The following is a 26802-nucleotide window of genomic DNA, read 5'->3' on the forward strand; positions in this document are numbered from 1 at the left end:
GTATTTGTGTTTATATAAAAGGAAAAACTGCAATTATTACAGGACTCATTAAAACCTTCTCTCTCAAAAAAACCCCTTTATTGACAAGAGGTTATAATTGAATAAGGTATTTCAGTCTTAGAGACATAATTAACTCCAGCCTGACACTTTGGTGAATGACCTTTTCAAGAACTCAGAACCCTGAAGACCCCCGTTTGCAATCAGGGGTGTGACTACAGCCTGCTCTACCCTTTTTGCAGTGATGCTGTGTGAGGAGAGCACAGACAGCTGTGTCTGGAGACATCAGCAACAGCTGCTCCAGCACAGTTTGGATGGTGAGCATCTCAACAGTCTTTCCTGCTAAAGCTGTGTTTATGCATGGATACTTCAATGGAGCTTTGAGAGGACAATGCTGTAGCAAACAAGAAAAATATGTCACTCATCAATTGTAACAAGATGAAAATACTTAGCTATGTCAGAAAACTTAAATTACTTTACAAGACCTCTTAACTTTCTCCTTTCCTTTTTGCTCCTTTTTGTTCTCAACCATATTTGCCATGTGCAGTATCATAAGCTCAGATTTGACCAGCAAAATTCCTCTCTGAAGGAAAAATTGTTCAATTTATATAGTTAATATATAATAAAGTTTGAAGTGGTTTATTAGCTTACTAACAACACATTAATTAAAGTGATCGTTGAAGTATGCATTCAAGATCAAAATCACTACAAGAAGTAACATGTAGAATACCAGCAGACATGAACTTCTAAATACCTTTCTAAACCACCCCAGAATTAATGAATCCCTCCCCCACAGCTAGCAGCACACCTGCCCCTCCCGGACACAAGGGTTTCCTGATGTGCTGGTCTCTGCAACCTGGCCCTCCACTATGTTGCTGGAGTACCCCCAGTAACCTGTCCCTGTTTGCTTGTGCTGGGGTGCCCAGCACTGGACACATCACCCAGATCTGTCTCATCAGGTTGAGGAGGAAGACTATCTCCCTTGACCTCCTGGCAATGCTCTGCCTAATGTGACCCAGGAGACTGCTGCCTTTCCTCAAAGTAACAATGACAACAATTTTAGTAATCTTTAAAAGTTTTTGGTGGGTTTGGACTACAGTGGCCCAAAGGAAAAGCTGTCCCTGAAGCATCTATAAACAAATATTAAAGATTTTCGGAATGTTTATTTACATTGTAATTTGCGTCCCTGCAGGAAGGCTAAAGAGGAACATTTTGCAAGAGCATGTAGTGACAGGCTTTAAACTGAAAGAGGTTGGTTTAGATTACATTTTAGGAAGAAATTCTTCACTCTAAGGTGGTAATGTTGCCCAGTGTTGGAAGGTATGGATCAAACTGTCAAGGAGGACTGTAAATCAATCAAGTGACCTCACAGCCTGAGTGAAGAGCAGGCCAGTGATTCTCTAGCATGGACAAAGCTTAAAGGTGCCTGCATCTTCTTTATGAACCTTTGCCCAGGTGCTGCTTTTAGGGTCCCCCTGAAAGCAAGGGAACAGGAATAAACAGACTCTTTGTATTCTAACAGTGACTTTGTGGCTGTCCCACCTGCCTACTTGGTTCAACACACACACACACACACCTGGATGTGCTGGATGTGTCATCCCTAGATGTATTCAAGGTCAGACTGGATGGGACTTTGAGCACCCTGGTCAAGTGGAAGGTGTCCCTGCCTACACCAAGGGGGTTGGTGCAACATGATCTTTAAGATCCTTTTCTACTCCAAGTGTTCTATATATTTCTATAATTTTCTCTATTAATTCTTGTACTAGGGAACCAAGATAATTGCAGGGCTTCTTTCTATCTGCTGCAGCTACAACCCTTGATGTCAGTTTGTGAAAATACTTGGTGTTTAGAGCTAAAATACTCAATTTTCAGCCAATGTTACTAATCATGTCTGCCAAGTCTGCTGCAGGATGGCAGAACAGAAGTGAGGACAAAAGGTAGCTTCTTGTCTTTAGTGTGATATTCTAAAGATAGCAAAGTTACATTCTTAATTTGGTGCCTTAGTGGTGGCTGAGCTATTTCCCAAATCTGTGGTAGCACATACATTGTGTACCTTCATTTTTTTAGAGTTGTGATGTCCTGTACTGTGTGTCTCTCAGTATGAATGCTCTGATCCTTCTGTCTGTAAGAGCTGAAATCAGAACTGGCCTTCCTCTCTAAAAAGATTTGCTAATCTCAGCCCATAAAGTGATAGATAACTGTTCTGTGTAAACAACATGATTGACAATCTCTGCTTGGGAGACTGAACTTAAAATCAAGAGGTCTGAAAACAGAGGCCAAAGCAGCTACTTGAAAAGCCTGAGCATGTTTGTCCCATGGGCATTTCTAGGAAACTATCTCCAGAGATGGTCAAAGGAGTGAATCAACGAATACATCCCAGAATATTTCTCTCATTCTTTTGAGTCTGTCATGAAAAGCTCAGGATGCAATAAAGCAGCCTTTCCCTAAAGAGAATCAATCAGCTATCTGACTGCATTTCCTTTCTCAAACACAGATCAGATGCTGTACAAGACAGCACAAAAGACATTACAAAACAGCCTTCCCACAATGAAAGCTTCTTCCTAATTCTCTATAATTAGAATGACTTTTGAATGAGAAACAGACTGTACAATTTGTGCAGCCTGAGAGACTTCCTGCTCTAAAGAGCTATGAAATAATAACCTAGAGTGGGCTGCACCAGACCTTCCCCTACAGAATTAATTTTGTCTCCTGGACATCACAGGGAGTTTTGTGGTGCATTCATAGAGTATCTGGGAAGAGGAGAACACTGTGATAATACAGTTGCTCTCTGTTTACCAGAGACCATGAAGATGACCTACATATTTTCACACCTAGGCAATCTCTGGTGGTGTCCAGCATTTATCTTCCTTCTGACTCTTGTGACAGTTACGTGCGCAGCACTGGTCCCAAATCAAAATGCTCACTGATGCCAGCTGACAGATCAGAAGTATCGTGCAAAATCCTGCCCAATTTGCATCAAGATGCCTTGAAAATCTTGGTTGCTGGATTATGTTTACACCATTATTTACAGGGAATGACAGAAAAACACACTCTTATTTCAAAACAAGTATTATTCAATGTTTATTTTCAATTGGGTTATTTGACCCATTCATATATGCTCAAATGCAGTTTAAGCCTTTGATGTACATAAATAGATAAAGCTTAATAATACACAGTTAATAGATGTATCTTTTTAGTGTGTATATTGCCCAAAAGAAATGTGAAATATGAGAGGTTTGTGAAATTTTAAATTAAATGTACTAGCTCAGTTATATGCATTCTATGGCAATGTCATAGTCTAGATTAGTGAAATCATAATAAAGAAAAGTTTTACTTGCTAAGAATGGTATTGGACCACTGGAGAGGTGGGTGCTGGGAAACTGGACCAAAAATACCTTTGATTATTTTAGTTTTTTACTTTGATGACAACATAAAGTAAGCATTCAGTCCAACAAGTGCTCATTTTTCCTTTGAAACAAAATATTTTAATAAAGGATTTTTCTAATAATGTATCAGTGAAGATAATTAACTTTTAAAAAGTCTGGTTTACTTGGAATACCTACAATTTTAATGGGAGACAGAGAAATCACTAGCTTGTTATCTTTTACAATTTCTGCTTCTCCTGTTATCCAATGGTGACTTTACTTGAGCACAAAAACTGCTTAACTACACAAACAAGTCATGGGAATCAAAACATATAGAGAAGGCACAGTTTAAACTAAGTTTGTAAATTATTTCCATATTGCAAAGGCTGCATTAGCTCCTGCAACTTCTGAAGCAACTACAGGTGATGTTCTATATTATGGCACTTTTTTAATGGCTGTTTTGTACTTTGCTATACATCTCGCATCTCCTTGATACTTCCACCTATCTCCTAATACCCATTATATATCTGGTAGCCCTTTGCTTCTCTGCAAATGTGGAAATTCCAAACTCTCCCCCTCCTCCCTCCCTCCAACCCTCACACTACCCCAGAATGACTTTTTTCATGCAAATAGGGTAGAAGATGGGGATAAGAAAGGGGATCAAGATTAAGCTAGTTATAGGAATGTCATCCTAAATTTATTCAATATTTTACTTTCTTAGACTTCCCTTTTCAGTTTTCCTAAATGACTTTGACTTTGTTCTTCAAGTGCAAGTACAAAAACCAGATGTTAAAAATTCAAAACACTGTGGCAATTTTCACCAAAACTTTATTATGATACATTAGCAGGGATTTAGATTAGACAAATGCTTGCATCATTGTTTTACTTTCATGGATCCATTATTTCCCATCTCACCTATCATGATCGAGTTCTGAAAGCAGGTTTGAGAGTTTCTTGAGAGATTTCATGTTATGAATTCTGCCTTTTGTATACAATAAATATTTCAATCTGTCCAAGTAAGTAAAACTCCACCTGGAAAAGCAAACACACTGTGTGGCAAATAATAAAAAAGAGATACTTAATACTAAATTTCTGAAGTCGTCTATGTGCTACACAAGATTAAATAAGTTCAAAGCCAAACCCCAAAATTATCGCACCCAAAGTCAAAACCAAAATTCATCTGCACCACTGCTCCTTGTACTTGCTCTCTCTCTGCTTTTTAACCGCAACATGTCCATGACACTGCGTGCGTATATGTCTCGCAAATTAACATTGATATTTGAATCACTGGATGAGTTCTTCATGAGTTTCTTTAAAGCTTCACGCTGCCGAAGAGCAGCTTCTTTTATCTTCAGTGTAAAATAACAGGCAGAAAAACGGTCATTTATTATAGCTATTGGCAAAGCCAAAACCAGTATTCCTGATAGTATACACATAAAGGCTACTACCTTACCAATGGTAGTGTCTGGTCTAATGTCACCATAACCAACTGTTGTCATGGAAGTTGTTGCCCACCACCAAGCACCAGGTACACTTGTGAAGGTTGTGCCTGGCACACCTTGTTCAACAAAGTACTCCACAGTGGAAAATATAGAGATTCCTACAGAGAGGAAAAGAAGCAGAAGGCCAACCTCCTCATAGCACTGAGCAATAGTCATCCCAAGAGACCGCAAGCCTGAAAGATAAGAAATGCTGTTAGTAGGTTGATTCATGTAGCAGTCATTATATCTTTGCAAAACATTTCTTACTTAAAGGCTGACTGCTTTATATTTTATTTGAATGCGGGTGAACATGTCTTGACAATCACAGAGTCAGTAAGATTAGAGAAGACCTTCAAGTGATGCATCCAGTTGTTTCATGAACACTTCCAGGACTGTGACCCCGTCACTTCCCTGGGCAGCCCATTTCAATGCTTAACCACCCTTTCCATGAAGAAATTCTTCTTGACATCCAACCTGAACCTCACTGGCACAGCCTGAGGCTGTTTTCTCTTTTCTTATTGCTTGATGCCTGGGAGGAGAGGCTGACCCCACCTGGCTACACCCTCCTTTCAGGTAGTTGTAGAGAGCAATAAGGTTCCCCCTGAGCCTCCTTTTCCCCTGGTTGAACAACCCCAGATCCCTCAGCCACTCATATGATTTACTCTCTTGATCCTCACCAGTTTCATTGCCCTTCTCTGGACATGCTCCAGCACCTCAATGTCTTTCTTGTAGTGAGTGGTCCAGAATTGGATACAGGATTTGAGGCTTCCCAGTGCTGAGTACAGGGTGATAAATAGTTTCCTAGTCTATTTGGCCACACTACCAATGGCCACGAGGCCACTGGCCTTTGAGGACACTTGGGCACAGCTGGCTGATCACACCCAGATCCTTTTCCACTGGGCAGCTTTCAGCTGCTGTTCCCTCAGCTGCTCTTCCCCCTTCAGTTCATTTGAACTGAAACAGGGGTTGTTGTGATGCAAGTGTAGAACCCATCACTTGGCTTTAATGAATCTCATACTGTTTGTCTCAGCCTGTCCAGATCATTTTGCAGAACCCTCTTATATCCAGCAGATCAACTCCTCCACCCAACTTAGTGTTGTCTAAAAACTGACTAAAGGGTACAACCCAATTCCCTCATTCAGATCATCAGTAAAGATATTACACAGGACTGGCCCCAATACTGAGCCTTGGGGACTCCACTAGTCACTGTCACCAACTGGATGTGGCACCATACACCCCAGGGCCAGTTTTCACTCCAGCAAAGAGTGCATCTGTTCAGGCCACGGGTCTCCAGTTTCTCCAGTAGAATGCTGTGAGAGACAGTGTCAGAGATTTTACTGAAGTCCAGGTAGACAACATTCATAACCTTTCCCTCATCCACTAGGCAGGTGATGTAGTCACAAAAGACCAGGATGATCAAGCCTCGGCTGAACTGTCCTTTCCTAAACCTACAGTCCGCAGCTGGGCCTGATCCCCTGGGTGTCCTGTACATGCCATGTGATCATACTCAAGATCGTCTTTTCCATAATCTTCCCCAGCACCAAGGTGAGGGCTGTGGTTCCCTGGATTCTCCTTCTGACCATTCTTGTAGGTGGGCATTCCATTTGCTAACTTCCAGCTCCCTGGTTGACGAAGGCCGATCATAAATAATGGCAAGCACTGTGACAAGCTTTCCTGCCAACTCCCTCATCACCCCAGGATGAATCCCATGTGGCCCCATAGACCTGTGAATGTCTAAGTGGCACAGCAGGTGACTAACTACATCCTGTTGGATTGCAGGGGGTCTATTCTACTTCCCATCCCTGTCTACCAGCTCAGGGGCCTGGGTGCCATGAGGATATCCACTCTCTTTGTTAAACAATGAGGCAAGAAGATATTAAGTACCCCAGCCCTTGCCTCATCTTTGGTGATAATGTTACCCCCCGCCTGCAACCAATAAAGGACAGAGATATTCCTTGCCCCTTATTTTGTTGTTAATGTATTTATAAACCCACTTTTTACTGCCTTTCACACGTAGCCAGATTGAATTCTAGCTGAGCTTTTGCTTTTCCGATTTCCTCTCTACATGACCTAACAAAATACTTGTACTCTTCCTGAGCTCCTCTCTTTCTTCCAAAAATCATAAACTCTTTTCTCTTCTCTGGATTCTGGCAGAAGCTACCTGTTCATCCAGGTTGCTCTACTTCCTCCTTGGCTTATCTTTAGGCACATAGGTACCGCCTGCTCCTGAGCCTTTAAGATTTCTTTCAAAAGTATGTCCAGCCATTCTGGAGCCTTCTGTTTTTAAGGGCTGTTTCCCAAGGGACTCTCTGAACCAGTCTCCTGAACAGGCCAAATCCTGCCTGCTGGAAATCCATGTGAGAGGTTTTGTTACCTCTTTCCTCACTTCACCATGAATTGAAAACACTCTAATTTCATGGTCACCGTGCTCATAATGATCTCTGACCACCATATCTCTCACCAGCACTTCTGCTGGTCTAATGAGGCACTGACCCTGGTAGGCTAAAGAGAGGTGCTGCTCTAAACAGAAGCTGGGAAAAAGTGATTTACAGAAATAGATCACAGCATCAGACTGAACATCTGACATCATCGATATTTTCTTAATACACAGTATAGGAATTATTTTCATTACTTATCATCTGAACAATGTATACATATATTTTAGACAAAATAAACTATAATGATTTATTAATTGGCTGAAAAGAAGATCTAGCACCACTCTAAACTACTTAAAAACACACAAAAATATATATACTTGGAGACTGAATGTGCCAAGCCTCTGTTTTCCAGCCACTGTCCTATTTTTCTCTTGGACCAAGGAGCCCTTAGTTACCAAATTTGTGTTGCTATGTGAGTACTTAGACCCCAGTTCAGTCCACTCAATAACTTTTTCTTTAAGGACTGTTTTCAATCCTTTTATAGTTTTCACAAACTCTCTTTGACCCTTCTTCCCTCTCCCCAAGCCCTATCCCTACCTTGTATCTGGAGACATCAGAACAAATACAGTCTTCCGGTAACAGCTGCACTTGTGCCAAACTCAATATAGCTCAATGCAAGCATGGAATCCTGTTAATTGACTATGTACTGCATCAGTCCTTTTGCCCATGAGCTGCACAGGGAGTTCAGGACCACTCTCCATAACCCCCTATATTCCTGTTAGAGCTACTGCTTCAAGGCCAGACCGCAGGAAGCAAAGCAAGCAGGAAAGTAAATCCAAAAATAGTGCAATAGATAAATATTGCACACATAAAGAGAGAAAGAAGATAACAGGGTACCAATTCAGCTGAGACACATAGGAGACTGAAATTATCTTTTGAATTACTTTGGATTAGTTTTTATTACTATTCTTTAAAAAGGTGAGATGCTTTCTCTAATAAATGAGAAAAACATAATGCTTATGAATTACCCTTCATGGGTATACTTCTCACTAAACTAGTGTTCGCAAAACAGCTTACTGAGGCTCTGCCTCTGCTTGCAGACTTCATGTGCTAGTTAGCATTACAGGCAATTTGATTTTTGGAGTTTCAAACTATAAGATGTTAATATTTCTTGCTTTTGTGTCTTTCTTTTCCCCCAAAGGTCTAATGGGTTTCAGAAATTTTATGTACAGCTAACACTGGAAGTACATAGTAGAGTTTGGAGGCAATGCTGGGGTTTTCTTCCAATGCTATCTGCTACAAACTCCAGTAAAGAACTTACCCATACTGAGACCTTGTATTACTATACCTATGATATATTGAACATTTATTACTGATATAGATTAAATCTTTGACACAAGGGGAATAAGATGTATCAGTGCAATCTTTTCTCTGTAAATATGACTGCCTTCATATTTTGGAAATACTAATATCAGCAGTGCAAAATCTCTGTGATAACTGCAAGGACTCAGATCAAATTCTCATTTCCAAGTAAGCTACTATGAGCCCTTGCCCTGTAAAACTTCCTACTAAACAAGGCAGAAGAGTAAGTCCTTTCAGGTGAGCTAGGAAGAAGTTACAATTTAAAATCATTCCTGTAGCATTTCTTTTCAAAGCATAAATGAATAGTATAAAAGCCAGGGTTTGTAGCTCATGATGAATCTTGAGAGTATTATAGCTAAAATAAAAAGCAAGTATTTCACATAAAATAGATTAAAATAAGGAGGAAAAGAACAATAACTGTTGACTCTTTGTATCACGATGACATTCTAATTTTTCCTATGGTTAGTTATTCTAACTGTTCAGGGTCTGATTTTTTATTATTCTTCTGGTACACTCATCTAAAATTAAGACATAATTCTTCATGTGTTTAGATGAAGTCAGGAGACATCCCTAGGCAAATCTATGAATCAGAGAAGCTACTGGATTCTGCAGCTCATTCAAAGGGGAATCAGTTGGTGTAATGACATGTATGAAGTATACTACTATATTACTTTGTACCTTTTTAAAATGTCTCTGAGTCCTGGCACATGACCAAACTAGGGCTGTTCCAGCACAGACACCTCAGCAAGTCTTACAGCTTCTCATGAGAACTCCTTGCCAGGAGGTGTGACAGCTTGGTTACTCATGCTTGGAAGGTGCTAAGGTGCTGTAACAGAGTTGGTGTGAGGCTGGCAACCAGCCTCAGCCCTGGTAGGAGGAAGAGGAAGCATTTCTGCTATGCAGGTCAAATTCTATCTCTCTTTTGTCCAAAGTGACTTGGCAATACAAACTGATATTCAGGAGCTTCAGTTTACACAGAGTTTAAATAACCCTAAATTTTTGACACAAAAAGTGCTGAAGTTTCAACTTCTCATGACTCTAGAGGCATGACAGCCTTAAATATGCTACAGTCTTCTCTCAAATACATGCTCATTGCTTTTGCAAGTAAGATGCTCATACCGTCCTTCTCCTCAACAAGTCCCTCTGCATGTTCTTCCCAGAGGAGACCAGCAAGGCTTCCCGGAAAACATGGTCCCAGGGGAAGGCAACAGCTGAGAAGCATCTGAGAACATGACAAATGCAGCTTCAGTTCTCTTCTGTTCTTGAAGTTACTAAAATACATAATTTTGCTGTATCGGAGAGGTAGTCTTGCCTTCTAGCTACACATTTTATGGACAGAGGTGCTATTGATTTCTCAGTGGTTCCTTGATGAAATACAATAATTTGCATAAGTAACTGCACACTCACACCAGTCTAGCCTGAGCTTACATACTTCCTGGCTTCAGCTTCCAAAGGGGCAGAAATTACTTTTTAAATTTCTTATTTTCATTCTTGTTCTTGTCCCATAGAAAGGGTTAAGTTGCTATTTTTTGAAAGTGAAGGAAATAACTGATGTTTTTTCACCTCACTCATCCATGCCCCTGACAGAAGGACCAGGCTCTGTTGTGATCCCAGCTTTGCTATGGCTTCACAAAGTACCACAGAGATGTTCTCCTTGTGGCTGTGAACACTCCTTGGTGAAAGAGAAGCTGCTGTCTCCAGACACAAATCTGCTCTTGAATATCTTGCCACACAAAACTGAGCAGTGTCTGAAGCTCTGTCTGGTCTGAGAGTGTAGGAGTTGGAGAGGACTCACTGGAAGGCACCTGTCAGATCCAAGGCAAGAGAGCAAGAAGAGCTTCAAGAGCCACCCCTGAACACGGAGGTTTATCAGGACTGCCTAGGTATGTGCAAGGAGGATGCTCTCCATGCATGACACATATGGGGCTCATCTTGTATTAGGAGCTGTGGTAAAGGATGCATTTAGAAGCACATTAACAAGCTTCTTCAGACAGGAGATCAGAACAGTGAGTTTCTACATTTAAATCATTCAGATTTGATTTAGCATTCTGGAACTAAGTAGGCAGCAACCGACCTACCAAAGAAGCAACACAATGAAGGTAACACTGCACCGAGTGGTTTAAATTGATACATATGTTGCTTCTTGTACCTTGAAACTGGGATTTTGATTCCAGTAAAAAGAAGACAGCACATCTCCAGATCACGATACTACATTTTTATGTAATTAATTCACTTTAATCTAACATAGTACTATTAAATTCTATGTCACTCAATATTATGATCTAAACTGTGGTAAATACTGAATAATTAATTTAAGAATATATAAACCTAAGTGTTTAGACTATCCTGGAAAGTATGTATACCTGAAGTTAGCAGTTATACAAATATCAGAAACATCTAATTCCAAGTTGATAGAGCCACAAAACAGTGACAGAATGAGCACATTCACTCTGTAAGAGTAAATTGCAATAAACTGGAAACTTAACTTGAATCAACATACTTTTGGAAGACCTTTTTGTTAGTCAGCACAAAAGTGCCCTGATGAGATAAAATCTTTTTGTTATTTTCAAAACACAGAGAGGATGGCATTCACATTACAACTACCATCAAAAGAGAATAAAAGCCTTGCAAAAAACCTCTACCAAACCCTGCAAAACTTGTAATGAAGCAAAACTAACACATTGCTTGACTGAATCATTATAAACTTCCTCTCAGCTGCTTTCTAAGGGACTGTTATGCATCAGAGGCATAACCTAGGGTGGAGAGTAAGATTAAGATACTTCCCAAACCACTATCATTGTACTTATGATTGTGAGTAGTATCAAAGCTACTCCCTGCTACTGGCAGTCAGGTTTGCTACCTTTCAGTGGTAACAAAAATATACCATTCTGCTGCTGTGAGCACACTGTAACTCCTGCTGAATTTGGGCCAGTTCACAGAGAGGGCTCTCCAAAAATACGGACAGGCATCAAACCATTCCAGCCTCATGGCTGGAAATCCTGAAGGGGCACATTGGGTGCTTTTCAAGAACAATCATCACTGTCTTCAGACAGAGATAACTATCTTGCAGGACAGAGATAATGATTTACTATTAGGATTTAATTTTTAAAAGCTACTAGTGTTGGCTGAACTTTTCTCCTGTAAAATTCAGCACCATATTCTCCACTGATTTAGGTGGGTACATAATGAAATGACTTGAAAATGCCAAGACACTTTTTATTCTTCCATATAGCCAGGTATACACATGCCACAAAGTAGTAATAAAATCAGAGGAAATGCAAGAGGAAATTCAACACTTTCCAATAATTTCCAGCATCCTCTGATAAATTCCCACTAGAAAATGTTAACTTTTATGCCTTCCTTTCACCAGAGAGAGCAAACAAGATGGTTCACAGAAATGCATTTCACCTCCCACTCCACCCCTGCGTTCATTATCTGTCACAAGTGCCAGGGCACTAAGGGCCCCAGACCACTTGGTGAATGCTGTTTGAATCTGGCACTGCTGCTCTCCACTGCACCCAGATCCCCCTGCCTAAGCAGCTCCTGATGGGCTCCACATACCACTGGAATACCAGGGGGTTCAATGGGGCCAGAGAGCCCCTCAACCCACGACCTGCAAAGCATTTAAACAGTTTCCTTGAAACATTCTCCACTGTGATTGTTTTCAGGATCTGTGACATGAACAAAATAATGATATAATTCTTCATACATGCTTTTAAACAAATGAAACTGTGACAGCTGTCAGTAGTGGGCCTTGGAACATCCAAAAAGTCTGGGCTGAGGATCTCTGCTTCTTCCCTAATAAAATCAACACATATATACATTTTAAAATTTATCACACTATGAATGACTGGTGGATGATTTACAGCATGCAACACTGAGGTCTGTTTATGTAAATGTTCAATGCAAACAAAATGCAAAGCTTTATGAAGAGCTAAAATTTTTCAGAGAAGGCCCACTCAATTATAACGTTCAAAAGTAAGACCTTCAAAAGCCATTACTGCTAACAGATTGTGTCATGCAATGCACACACAAAATGGAGGACTGTGCCCAGGGACAACTACTGCAGGCAGTGAAATTGAGAAGTATCATAGCCATGGCCAAATATACCTGTTGAATGTCTTCCCAGCTTCAGCATCCGCAGGGCTCTAAGAAGTCTCAGCACTTGGACAATGCGCCCCACATTCTCCAGTTCTTGGGAGCTCTCACCACCACACAGGCTCTCTACCAGCAGGGTGATGTAGAAAGGCAAAATAGCAAGGAGGTCTATGATGTTTGCCACACTCCTTAGGAAGCGGCACCGATCTCGTGCACACAGGAGCCTCAGGACAAACTCCGCTGTGAACCACGCAATGCACAGGTACTCTAGGGCATCCAGCAGTGCTGGGGCCAGCCAGCTGAGCTCTACCGAAATCAAGGCCATGTTGGCAATTGACACAACAACAAAAACCATGGACAAGGTGCCAAACGTCCTGGCTGCTGCAGAGGAGCCAGGCTTTTCCAAAACTTCCCAAAGTTTCTGTCTGACATTGGGACAGAGGCTACCAGAAAAATCCTCTTCTTCTTCTTGGGCATCCAGTTCTTCTGCATCTTTCTTGATGTCTAAGGCTTCACTCAGCTCCTTCCTCCTGAAATACCTGCCCAGGAACACCCCCCAAAAGATTTTGAATACCAATAGGCAGATGCTTGTCTTATAATTTACCATGCAAGTCAGAAGAATACACATTAAAATTAATGTAAACTCAAAAAACCCTAATATCAAGCATATGGCTTTTATTGTTGAGCCCCTGCAGCATGTTTCCACTGACTGATATACTTCTATTACCCCATTTCACATCAGTGACACATTCTAGATGCAGAGTAATTTTACTGATAGCGATTTATTTATATGGATCATGTTGGCCACAGTAGGATCTGCGGCACGACTAACATGAATTCTTAGAAGCAATCCTGGCACAACTAGATCCTCTGTTTTTAAACAGTTCTCAATTTGTTTAATTGTATGCCATCTTTATTACGCTGGTCCATATTTGCAATAGTAAAGCTGAAGGCACAATTAAAGCCATGCAGTTCATGGGTGAACTTTAGTCAATACACACCAAGATGACAAGGCATCCTTCTTTCTTTAGCTATATGGGTTCTCACACAAAGTGGACAAGCATTTGTACTGAGTAAAGCTTACAGACTGTAAATATATAGCGTTTTGTCAGAGTAAGAGTATATTTAAAGTGGAATTTTGTCAATCATAAACATACTCGAAATACACACACAAAAAAAATTCTTTAATCTCTTTCATTTTGCCTGCTGCAAAGTTCAAACTTTAGACAAAGGTGTTGTGCAATTTTGCCTTCAATACAGTCAGTCCTGCATATGTCAAAAAGGTCTGTAGTTCCATGTATCACTAAAGTAGTAGGAACGTTTAGTTACACCTACCAGAGAAGGAACAAAGGGATGAAAATTAGGCTCAATTTTTCTCAGCTGAAGAACTAAGCCATACTAGGGTAGGATAACTGTAATGTCCTTTTGGGATGGTATAACTTCTTTCTTTCTAATAATTTTGACATAACTGCTATAGCTAAATAGCAGTTACATTCTTTATAAAATTCTTCAATACTAAAAAACCCAAACCAGTAACATTGAATATGGTGGGAAATTAACTGCAAATAGAATTAACAGAAACATCCTGGGGGTGGTTCAGTCAAAACCCACCTCGTTCCTAAACTGCCTGTTATAATTTGTCTCCAGTGAGCCATGTTCCCGCTGTTGCTGCCCCCTCCCTGTAAGCTGCCACATCCACGTGCAATGCTTCCTTTCATGGCTCCTCCTGGAGCCATGCCACCCACACTCAGCCTGGCAGGTGACCAGCCCCCCTTCTGCCTCTCCAGCTTGAATTTGGAAATCCTTCAAAATTAAAGTGCAGGTGGGCAGGATCCAAACCCTCACAGCATTGTGCATTACTCCACATCTATTCCCTCTATGATAACCTCAAACGGAATGATTGAAGGGGCATCTCTCCTTTCACAACCCTTTTCATCTCTGCCATTGTCCTTTTCAACATTTTGAGCTTCCAGGCCCAGTTTGAAGCCACTACAGGACATCCCAGACCCTGTTACTGTCTCACTATCTTGACCTCACCAGCAATCTTTCCCACAGCAAATGGTAACTGTGACCTCACCCAACACATCTCCCATTTCTGACACCCATCCACTGCTAGAGCACTCTGGGCTCAACTCACACAACTTTTCCTGCTACCTCACCTATCCCCACTGCTAGACCTCTCACCTGAGGGTCCCTGAATGCAAGTCAATGCTGAACTCATCTAGCCCACAATCCACAAGATGAGGAAGCCTCATTTCCCACAACTCACCGGTCTCTGCAGCAGGAATCAATGCTGAGCTCATCCAAGCCCCAGTACTGGATCTCTTGCAGGAAAGAGAGTGCACAAAGCTGCTCCATCACATGCAGCCTCCCCGTCTGGTAGTAATTCAGAATGTAGTGAAATGCCTGTGAGTTTCGGTCAAAGAAATACTCATTCTCCAAGAGGTTGGCATCATCACAGAGCTCAAGGAGGCCAGAAGCCACATCCCGGGCAGCAGAAACCACTACTGCCAGTTTGCCAAGACGGGTGTCAGGGTAGCAAGACAAAGTTTGCTGGGACATCACAAAGCGACTGCCTCCTACATTGATAGTAAAGCAGTCCAGAGAGGGAATGACCTTCTGGAGCAGGGGCCCCTGCTCTTCCTCACTGGAGAAAACACTGGACTCCAGCGAACCCAGAGATGTGCTACTCCCCGGATCCTCCAAAGATGCTTGGGAAGAAAGAGACATGCAGCAGGGAGGCGACTTCATCCTGTAGCTGCCAGCAGCAGCCCACACTCTCCAGAATCAAAACCACAACACGGCTGCAGAGAAGGCTGCCCCGCCAGGCTCGGAATGTTGCCTCTGGCTATCGTCCCAGGGACACCGCACCGTCCCCGCTGCCTCCGGGCGGTGCCTGGAGCTGGGCGGAGGTCAGGCGGGTGCTGCACAGCCCAGCGCCGCCCGCGCCCGCGGGGATGCTGAAGGAGCCGGGGGACCCGAGGCGGCGTCACCTCGCGCTGTCCGCGCCGGCACCATCCGCCCGCCACAGCCCCTCCGCTTCAGCGCTCATCTCCAGCCGCGGGGTCTGGGCAGGGGAAACCCACCGGGACGACACAACACGAAACACCGGCTTCAGCGGCGACTCCGGGCAGCGCCCCGACAGCAGCCCTGGGGGCCGCTGGCCAGCCCGTCCCCTCCCGCCCCGCGCTCGCACTTCGGCCGGGGCTGCTGCGGCCGGAGCCGAGCCCCGCGCCGGGGCAGCCGCCGCCAACAGAGCGCCTGGGCAGGGNNNNGGCAGCGCCGCTCCATGGCGGGCCATGTGCCGGGCTGGGCCGGGCTGGGCCGGGCGGGGCCGAGCCGACCCCGCCCCGCAGCCGCAGGTGCGGTGGTGCCGCCGCTGTCCCCGCCCGGGGCTGCCTCTGGGACAGCCCGGCGCTGGCAAACTTGCCCGAGGCAGTTCACGGGGCGGTTCGGAAGCCTGCCCTGCGCCGTGTATGTAACCCCAAACGTGTCTCTGAGCAGGTAACGTGTCCTCAGACTGCTCCCACGGCTCAAGTCTGAAGTCACTCGCGTAAATAAGGCACTCTAAATTGATGGGCGTGAGCGAGCCTATTTTAACCGAGCTGCATTCAGCCTGTTTTCAAAAATACTCTGGAGTATCTTCGTTACTGTCCTGTGCTGACTTTGTAGGTCCTCAGTTCAACAATGCAAAAATTTAGTTCTCCCTCCTCATTATATTTCCTTTTCTCCTATGAAGCAATTATTTCTGACAAATACTTGCTTTGGAAATTCGTGCTTTCTGCTGCCTCTGACTCCTCGCGAGGGTGGGCAGCTGCCGATATTCCAGTGGAACCTCCCAGGAGGGGAAGTTGTGGAGCATGCAAAATGTGGCATTGTCTGTGTCATGCCGCCAGCATCATGTGATGTCCCACCAGCTTTTTATCCCACGTCGCTTGTTGCATACAGCTGTGTCCAGTTATGCACATTTGTAGCATTTACTTTAGAGAGATCTCATAGAGTTTCATCTTTTGGGTACTGGTAATCCATATTTCAAATGAAGCTGAGCTGAACATTTACCATATTGCAGAATTGCAACACCCACAGCAACCTCTCTACTCAGCAGTTACTGGCATAGAAATCTGCTTAAGTGACTGTTGGCAAAAAAAAAATACACTGATCAGAGAGAATCCAGAGGAGAATAGCAAGGGTGGGGTTTGGAAGTCAGGGCACAGGAAGAAAACACAGAATGGGATACCTACAGTGGAAGGGAGTGAGCATTGTGATAGCCTTCAGACACGTAAAAGGCTGCTCACAAAGATAAGGATGATGTACTCTGTTCTCCTTGGATGAATTGGACATGTGTAGAAGTAATGAACAGCAGGAAGGATATCTAGAGTAGCCATTATGAAGGCTTTGGTGAAGCAGTGGAAGAGGCACATTTGCTGTCTGTTGCAGGTCATCAATGAGCTGGCTGGACAAGGATCTGTCAGAAATAGCAGATGTGTGGTGCTGCTTTTCCTGAGGTAGTCTGGAAGGGTTAGATGAACTTGTGATACCTCTTCTAGCTTTCTAATGGTATATTTGAAGTGTGTCATAAAGAAAAATACTTATTTTCATAGACATTTTCTTTTTTATTGTTTAAAACAATAAAATTTAAATATAATTTAAGTGCATAAACACAAACCTATGAATTAGTTTTCCTTTGAAACTATCAACAACTGCTGTTATGCAGCAGGCTTTCAGGAATCGCTCTTTTTAAATCCAGGATTGCCACTCAGGAGTGCAGTCCCTCTGACAGATAGCACATAAGCCAGCATTTAATTAAAACAATAATTAAAAAAGTAATTAAAATCACCAATTTAACAGCATCAATGAGAAGTACCTCAGAACAGCAAGATGCCTTACTGACTGTAATAGACCCCTAACTGCTCAGTCATTAAACTACTCACTCAACCTCTTTTCAGTAGTTCTTTCCATCAGCCAGAAAGACTTTTTCAGGAATAGTTTCTCCATTAGAAGGGACATCTGAAAACACTCCCCTCCCATCATGATGATTCAAGTGATTACTTCAGATTCACTGGTGTTTCTAAGAATCTAGCTACCCGTTTTGACTTTGTTTAGTCAAAGTCAAAACTGCCTCAAATGCCCAGCCTCATTAAAACTGTTGATAATTTGTTCTTAAAATACTCTGATACATAATTTCCAGCACATGTATGAGATCTTGAGAGATCAGGTTCATTTTTCTGTTTACTTAAGTAATCTATGGCATAATTACTGTATACAGGTATATTTATTTCACTTCAAACTTAATTTTTTTGTCTGATTATCAACTGTTCAGACCAGAGTGTTTTCTTCAAAACACTAGAGGAAAGCCGTATGTTAAGGGTATGTTTTCCCTTAGTTTTTTTCATTCTTCCATGTACTTCTCACTGCAGGAAAATGACATCACCAACAAATTTCTGTAGTGTCCACAACTTCCATACTGTAAACTCACATAATCAAAATTAGACAGGAGATATGTGTATGATATAGGACCTTAATTCTGAGTAGTTTCCCTGCTAGTTGTAAATTTAGATTTTTATTTAAAAAAGGACTTTTAGAAAACTGTTCTGAAAATTATCTTCAAATGTAACAACAACATAAAGCTGGAGCATTTCAAAGAAATGAGAAAAATGTTTTATGAGTAGAAAGGCTCAAAACCAGAGAATTTATTTTTCTACTACTAGAGACAGAAGAAACAGGTTTTACTGGTGCATATTTCATTTTCAGGGGATCTCTTCAATGATCTGCTATTTGTCATTCCTGCTCATTTGTACATGGGAAACTAAAGCAACTTTCATAATTTTATCATTCCCTTGGCAAACTCTCTCAAGCAACCATATTCATATATCCCTAGAGTAGTAGCAAAAGCTGCTATAAGAAGACAAGGTCTGGTCTTAATCACTCTGCCAGTGAAATGCTGCATCTGATGTGAACCACAGACATTTCCAAGGTGGTTTGGCTCATGGAATTAGCAATGTTGGAGAGAACCATATCTGCCTGGTTCAGATCTGTGGTTCAGACCAAAGGGACTATACTGCTTTATCATGTCAGAATATGACAAACAATATTGACACTAATGACATCTGTCTGAACCACTGTCTTTACCAATGCTTCTGCTCATATTTCCCTGATGTGATATCACTGACAGAAAAAACAGATTTCATTGTTTCAAGATATGGTACAAAACCCAAATTTGATGGAATGCTGAAATATGAGTTGCAACCCAGTATGTCTGTTGTGGGAGTTGAAAAATTTACTTCAGCAAAAGAGCCAGCTGTTACAAAAACCTCTTTTTTAAAAAAAACACACTCTTTTATAATGTGTTTTCCTTATTTTCTCTACTCATATTGAAAACTATGATTTTATGGCAATTGTGTAGTCACTTTTTTCAGCTGGTATACTGTGATAGACACAAAAAAGCCAGGATGTGCAGGTCCAAACATTTGCCATTATCTTTTCAAATAGGCTCGATTATCTTTGTATAGAAGTAGTGCTTCAGAATCAACTGATTCTTAATTACTGTAATTTCTGACATACTGGGTTTCCATATATTTTAATACTTTTATCTCATATATTAGTCTGTTTTGGACCTTAAAATCTAAATGGTTCCCTTGGTCCTTGTGTAGTAAAACAGAGGGAAAGCATTCGGAGGAAATATGCTGGTTAGGATATTTCTAGGCAAACTCCCTCCAGGAACACCTTCATAGTTTTCAGTGGCACAGGAATTTGATGAGCAGGAGGCTGCATGGAGCCTAACATGTTTAATACCTTTTCATGGTGCTGATAATGATTTGTTTAAGGTTCTCCACTATTTAACTGTGCACAGGGTGAAAGATACCACCAAATTGTGTTTAACTGTTCTCTGTTCTGGTGTTGCGATTGCTGAATAATGATGTCCTGCTCGTGTTGCCAGTACCATTCATGATTTTGCTGACATATGCCATACAATAGTCTCTGGGGAAGTGGTGAGTTATAATAATATGTTTAGTTTTTATATGGATCCAAGCTTTGTGAGTAATAAATCAAAACAAGGGTTAAAATTAATGAATGTTAGCAGTATCACTGTTTGTCTCTGACAAATTTTGTCCAAGACACAAGTTTTGAGCCGTGAATTCAACTGCATTTAGCATGAGACATAATCTGTATCATAAACTCCATTTCCTTCATGCAGATCAAGAGTCAGTCCAGCAAATGACAGTGGTACTGGCTACATACTCTGTTGAATATTTCCCATTGGTTAGTGTAAAGCAGTGCCCTTCAGGACTAGTTGTGGTTCTTTTACAACCTAGGTGTCTGAAGCCTGTCTTTCTTTCATATAGTCTGAGAGCTGCTGTAATGTCACTCTTTCAATAACAGGTGAAAAAAGATTAAACCTAGAAATTCTCTAGACAACTCTCTGCTGTTACCTTTGGCAAGTGAAATGAGAGCTTATTAACACAGCTTTATTCCCCCCAGGGATATTCTGCTTTTCTTGTGGAAATGGTCCAGCTGAAACCAGCCAGATCTCACTTCCTTTAAGCTTGCTGCATGGAACAGACAAATCAGAAGAAGACACACGGTTTGGTTCACATTGTGTGAAAACAGTTTAAGAGAGTATGGAATCAGAGCTATGTTAAGAAAGCTGTTTTCGGTATCTCTGAACACTACCCACTTTCAGACCCTATTTATTTTCTTGCCTTTTACAATGTGGTAGGAAGTAAAAAAAGCATAGCTGGGGAGGTAGTTCTGTAGAGCAACTTACACATATGAGCAGTTCTTTTTTCAAAGTCAGGGCCAGTTTTATATCCTTCAACTGCATAGGAAAGAAAGTTGCTGATATTTTTTGATGAAACTGTAATGGAAATGGGCATTGATACATAAAACTGAGTATGGTAAACACTACATCTGATGCTAGGCTGCATGTTACTTTCACTCTTACTAGATTGATGAAGGAGATTAATAAGAATTTTCAAATTTTAATTTTAGCTGCATTATTCCAAATCCCCAGAGTCCTCTGAGATGAATAAAATATATGCAATTAGAACTGACTGTTGACCTACCTAATGCATTTTTTAGGACCTATTATTCCGTCCTCTTATCACTGAACAGGCATATCCCAGCAATGCCAAGGAAGATTACATATATGTATCAAGAGGAAAAATACTTCCCTTTAAACAGGCCCCTGCTTTTACTCTGGAAAAAAAGCTCTAATGATTTACTATGCAAAATAATGCCTTATTCAAAATAAATTTTTAAATAGATCAAGGAGAGTGGTCATTCAACACAGGATGAAATTTTAATCAGTCAATCTGAGATTTAAATTGATATTATCAGAAACAGAATAAACATTAAATGCATGCAACAATCTATATATTTTTCTTGATACTGTTCCTGCTTAGAATTACTTGTTTTATTCAGCAGCTAAGCTCACTGCTTCATCAGCCAACCAGCAAAGCTTTCAGTCTTCTCCTTAAGTAAACTTGAAATTACTTAACCTTACAGCTGAAATCTTTTAATTTGGCAAATGTCAGTTCCTTTCTGCTAGCAGTTCAGGTAAACTATGCAGCTCTTAAATCAATTTTGTATTCATTCTTTCCTGTGGTCTGTTCCAATGATTACATTTTATTGTTTGTGTTTCTTCATTAGTTTCTCCTGTGCTAATTTACTGCACAGACTTGCTTTCCTTCAAGACCACTCACACCTTATTACCTGAGTTATTTTTATACTGAGTTGCAAGTGCTTACCTCAGCACACGCTAGACTGCTGGGCTCCTGTCATCAGTGCAAGAGCCTGGCTGGGCCATCTGCTGGGAATTTCAAACCAACATCAATTCTCACTGCTCTTTTTCAAAGACACTTGCTACATTCGCATGTATAGCTTGGCATTGTTAATGTCAACAAAACATTCGCACATCCATTTTTAAGTGGAATTCTTTTGAGGATTCTCAAAAGTGAAGGCTTTTGGTGGAATTTCTGTTAATTAGTTACTTCTCATTATCACTTTAGCAGAGATAGAAGACAATGATCTTTTAAAATGTAAATTTCTCAATAAAATCTCTATCCTTCAAAGAAACTGGCTTCTAAATATGTGAATATTCATTGTGTTATGTACCAGATCATGATCTTCCCGTAGCACCCTGGATAACAACTTTATTTTTCCCACTGATAAAAGTATACAAAGTATGACAGCCAACAGCAAGGATACTTTCTTTGAGTCATATGATCAATTCCAGCCTATAAAAATATTACTTCCTGTGGCAGGATGCTCTGCCCTGGAATGTGGTGAAGCTACTTGGACAATGCCCTGTTTGAAAGGCTCTCAGTATTAGATTTAGAGTGTGTGCTGATTTTGGTGTTGCATTATGCTAAAACCAGTCCGCTCACCACCCCGAAAATTAACATCCTGATAGTGACACAACCAGAGACATGTGGCTGGCAGTCAACAGCTTCACACTCTATGGGTCCAGTCCCCTCTCACATGGTTAGATAACATATTCCTCCTTGGAGTGTGTAGATTCTTCCCTTAGGTAGAGATTGTCTCCCCAGGATACTCAAGGCTGAGTGAAAGAGATACGCCCATGACCACTGCTATGGTGAATTACATCAGTCTCTATTTAATAATTGTTTCTTTTTGCTAGCTTTAATATAGTTGCTTTGATATAATTGCTCTGATATAGTATGCTACCATACATAACTATTAGTTTTGGCTTTTAGACTGTACAGCAAGTAATCCTAATTAAGATTTTAGCCTTGTCAATGGCATAATAAATAATTAATTTTATCAAAATAAATCTGGTTTGCCATCATTAATCCTGTGGGACAAAGTTAATTAAAGTGTTGATAAAGTCTGGGGCTAAGATTGAGAAGGAGTTAAGAAAGCCAGGGGTCATTTCTGCACCTCGTGACTCAGCAGAAGGGTTTCTCTAATAAACTTTGTCTGAAGCTCCCACTCCCACATGTGACACTTATAAATTAGTAGCAATCTCTAAGCAATTGGTTTAAGGCAAAACTAGGCATTATTTAAGAATTTGTATAACATAATCATGGTATCAACCTCAGGCAACTTTAAAATATTGAGTCATTCATAAATTTTTTTTTTTTAATTGTAATAACTGCATGTTGAGGTGAGTGGCATTCAGAGTGCTGCAACCTTCCCAAAAAAGCATCTTAAAAAAGACACCTCTGGGGCACAGGCAGGTCTGTGCTGAGGCTGGGTGATTTCAGCTCTTCACCGTTCTGGCAATGTGGAAGGAAAGACATGGGGTCTTTATGTGGGGTTCCAAGGACAACCTTTATTAAGGCTCTTCCACAAAGGCATCGAAACCCAAACACACTCTCAGCCAGCAAAAGCAGAGGTTTATATATGGATTGTGAGGGGCCGGGTAGAACACCAGGGCCAATGGGATGAGGGCATGGGGTGGAGTGAGGGAGAAGGGCCAATGGGATCCATTTAATCTGCATGTCACAGCAAGGCATGCAGGGAGAAGCCTTTTTCCTAACCATAACAAAGTGGTTATCACTTGGGGGGTTTCCCCTCCAGGGGAGGGCTGTGCATTCTTTCCCTGTTGGCCCACTGGCCTCCACGTCTGTACTGATGGGAAAACATCCAATCCATCTGTCTGTGTAATTAACAATTTAATTTGTACCACTGAACAGGCAGAATAGGTCAGTATCTAAAAACAAACAGAAAAACCAGTACAGGCATGTCTTCATAGAGGGAAACATCATCATGGAAATAACTTGAGATAATTTTATCCAGTGCAAAAGAGAAACGTGTTCAGGCAACTTCATCTCTGCTGAATTTGACTGGTGTTTCTTTGCTCCACAATCCTTCAGTTTATATTTTATGTATTGAATAATTTCCTTTCAGCTAATAATGCAAAACCCCATACTTGGCCTAGTGTGTAAGATGACTCTTCACCATCTTTTCAGTCTTCCAAATTATCTTAAAAGACTTAAATTTACAAAATTAATTTTGGTAAATTGACCTCACATATATCCCTTATCTAGATTAATTAATTTTGTAAGAGGAATTGTGGTTGTTAAGTGGTGATTATGTGAAAATTGACTTCCTGTGTGACTGACTCCATAATTGATCAACTTTGTCTGCCTATGAGAAGCAGACATTTCTTTGCCCTGCCAGCCTCCTTTAGCCTCTTCAGTCAAAGAAGAGAAATAGAAGATTCAAAGAAGCAATTAATTATTTGTTGTACACATATCTGCTTTAGGATGGGATGAATCACACGTCACCACGGTCCATTTGTCTCCCCTGATGGAAAGGGAAGGCTAGACAACATTTCTGATAAATTATTAACACTTCAGGTTTCTATGGTTTGTCAGATGAATCTGACCATAGAGTTTTTTACTATATTTTTAATTTTTGGTGAAAAAAATGCCTTTTTACTTATATAAGTATAGGTATTCGTTCTTACCTACAAAATCATTTATTATATTTTATTATTTATAATTATCTATTTATTAACAAGTATCACACGCTTGTTTAGATAGATTTAGAAAGCATTTAGCATTTAGAAAATGCTTTGTATTTTTGACATAACATAATTTGTTCTGCATGTCACAAATAATTTTAGAAATGCGGTGTTTGGTTAGTCCTCACAACATTAGTGTGAAATAGGTAAGTATCGTTATGATTAATTGCAGTTAATTGCTGCCATGTGCAATTGAACTGTACTTCCCAGAACACTTCATGCTTCCAGGTGACTGAACATTTAGCGGGATCTGGGTGCTATGGGACCGCATGACAAAGTGCTGAACTTTGTGCAGGACATATTCCTTTCTGCTTCTGCGTTCATGGAAGGGAAAGTGTGTTCGATGACTTCTCAGCTCATGCACTGGAGTTTATTTGTACTGTACAAGGGCTCTGTGTCCTCTGGAGAGCTTTTGGAAGGCAATTTGGAGAAAATTTTCATGGATAGAAACAGTCCTTATTCCTCAATTTCAGCCTGTCACATCTGCATAAATAGTATCTCATTAATTAGTCAGACTAAATTTCCCAGGTTTTTCAACTACTCCAACAATATGATCTGAACACTCACTGGAACATTCTTATGACATGCACACTTGACTGTGGGTGTAGGAACTAATGATGTTTTGTAACTATTGTGGTTTAACCCCAGCTAGTAGCCAAGTCCCACTAAGCCACTGGCTCACTTCCCCACCAGCAGGATCAATGAGAGAATAAAAGCTGGAAAACTCAGGGTTTGAGATACAGACAGTTTAATGGGGAAAGCAAAAGCCACTCACACAAGCAAAGCAAAAGAGAGAATTAATTCACTGCTTTCCAGGGGCAGGCGGGTGCTCAGCCATCTCCAGGAGAGCGGGACTCCATCTCAGTAATGGTGACTTTAGAAGACAAACCCCATCACTCCAAACATTCCCCCCTTACTCTTTCTTCTCCCAGCTTTATATACTGAGCATATCACATGATGTGGAATATCTGTTTTGTCAGTCTGGGTCACCTGTCCTGGCTGCGTCTCCTCCTCACATCCCTTGCACCCACACCTTCCTCACCAGTTTGTCAGTACAAAAATCAGAAAAGTCCTTAGCTCTGTGCAAGCCCTGCTCAGCAATAACAAAAACATCTTTATATTATCACCCTGTGTTCAACACAGATCCAAAACACAGCCCCACAATATATTTTTTAAGGAGAGCACTGGATTCTAAATAATCCCGTCACTTCTTATTACATTTACGCAGTTGTAAGTAATCATGGTAATTTCTGTTCAATAGCTAAAACCCACCTTCTTTATGGTAGGCTTTACTGTGAGGAGAAATCATCTGACAGGCAATTCCCACACAGCATTAGTAACTTTTTCTTGATTTTGGTATGTGTGTTTAAGAAGAAAAACAATGAAGTATAAGCAAACCTGTGAAAGTAATCACCTCAAACATGCATAAAACTAGATATCATAAAACTAGATTCCCCTCACTCATGGTGCTCCAATTGCAGTTGTTTAGTGTTTGTTTTAGTCTTTGTTATTCACTTATTAAAACTCCAATAGGCAGTGTTTTTATAGATGTCAGTAGGTGTATGTTTATGGGTATAAGCCTGTCAAAAAAATCTGTTTAATGTCTCTGAGTTTTGTAAGCCTTTCATTGTTGTCAGACAGATTTTCCTAGGGATGATGATGGGTGTGCTGATCAATTGAATTCCTTTTCTTAGGCTGCATGAGACTTTGTATAGCCTGGATCAAGCGTGTAGTATTTACAAATAAGAAAGAATTCATAATTTATCAGACTGCAGGAAGTCTCCCTATGTAGTGCTAATAATGAATTCACAGACAAAGTTCTAAGTAGCTAAATACTCAGGTTTTGTGTTCCACAGACAGTTTCTGAAGGAATTGTGCATCACTGACTAATTCTTCTCTACTTTAGAGAGGAAATCCTATCTACTTCCCTTGGTCTTTTGCTTCTGTGTCTTGAACTAAGGTTTGTGTTTAGAGTACAGCCTTGTTCTTAGCTTGCCTGGGAGGAAATACAGTTCCATTCCCCTCATCAAGCCATTATTAATAATGAATATTATAGCAGTAATAGCCTTAAGTGTCAGTAAAACTACTAATAACCGTGAGTAAGAATAAAATATTACAGTCATATTGACAAATAGAAAGTAATTAGAATCCAGAGGAATGAGGGTATTCTATTATAATATCCAAATTTTCTCTTTTGTAACTGTGTTTGTGTGGTACCAAGACTTTTCCTAAATGGAATTGTAGAAAGCCTGAAAGGCTCATGGCCATGTTTTCCCATTCTCTTTCCCATACAACTTTTTTGTTTCTGTAATTTCTTTCCTTTTCCCTCTAGTTTGATTTCCATTGGCCTTAATCATGCTGCTGTGCTTGATGGTTCTCAACTTCTGTTCCTTACAAAAGCACTGTCACTTAAGAATGCTGTAAAACTTGTCACCAAGAAGAAAATATGTAACTTTAGCATGCAAATAAATGGAGTTATTTCAGGAAGAACCCATGAAGTCAAGCACAAATGTATGCTTTTCTTTAATTGCATACTTATAATCCTAATAAAAGAGACTGTGTGTTTGATAAATATTTGGGATGTGATTCTGAAAAATAATATTTTTTGCTGTGTCTTTGAAAGCATAGCT

The 26802-nt window shown here is 40.8% G+C and overlaps 1 protein-coding gene across 1 annotated transcript; it reads right to left on the bottom strand.

Annotated features, from left to right (window-relative positions):
* Positions 1-4173: 4173 nt before the first annotated feature.
* Positions 4174-15460, bottom strand: KCNV1 (potassium voltage-gated channel modifier subfamily V member 1). Its single transcript, XM_039706353.1, has 3 exons — positions 14951-15460; positions 12694-13220; positions 4174-5037 (listed from the first exon to the last, which is right to left on the bottom strand). Exons 1-3 carry the CDS (start codon positions 15430-15432, stop codon positions 4526-4528), a joined length of 1521 nt encoding a protein of 506 aa, XP_039562287.1. The 5' UTR covers positions 15433-15460; the 3' UTR covers positions 4174-4525.
* Positions 15461-26802: the final 11342 nt, after the last annotated feature.

Source organism: Passer montanus, unplaced genomic scaffold (genome assembly GCF_014805655.1).
Source record: "Passer montanus isolate IOZ18808 unplaced genomic scaffold, ASM1480565v1 scaffold19, whole genome shotgun sequence".
Lineage (NCBI taxonomy): Eukaryota > Metazoa > Chordata > Aves > Passeriformes > Passeridae > Passer > Passer montanus.

Excerpts from the sequence above, each read along its gene's own strand:
- KCNV1 (XM_039706353.1), bottom strand. The coding sequence starts at position 15,432 with ATGAAGTCGCCTCCCTGCTGCATGTCTCTTTCTTCCCAAGCATCTTTG. Across the intron at positions 13,221-14,950 it reads GATTCCTGCTGCAGAGACCG|GTATTTCAGGAGGAAGGAGC; the intron begins GTGAGTTGTGGG and ends GTTCCTGGGCAG. Across the intron at positions 5,038-12,693 it reads GCTGGGAAGACATTCAACAG|GCTTGCGGTCTCTTGGGATG; the intron begins GTATATTTGGCC and ends CTTATCTTTCAG.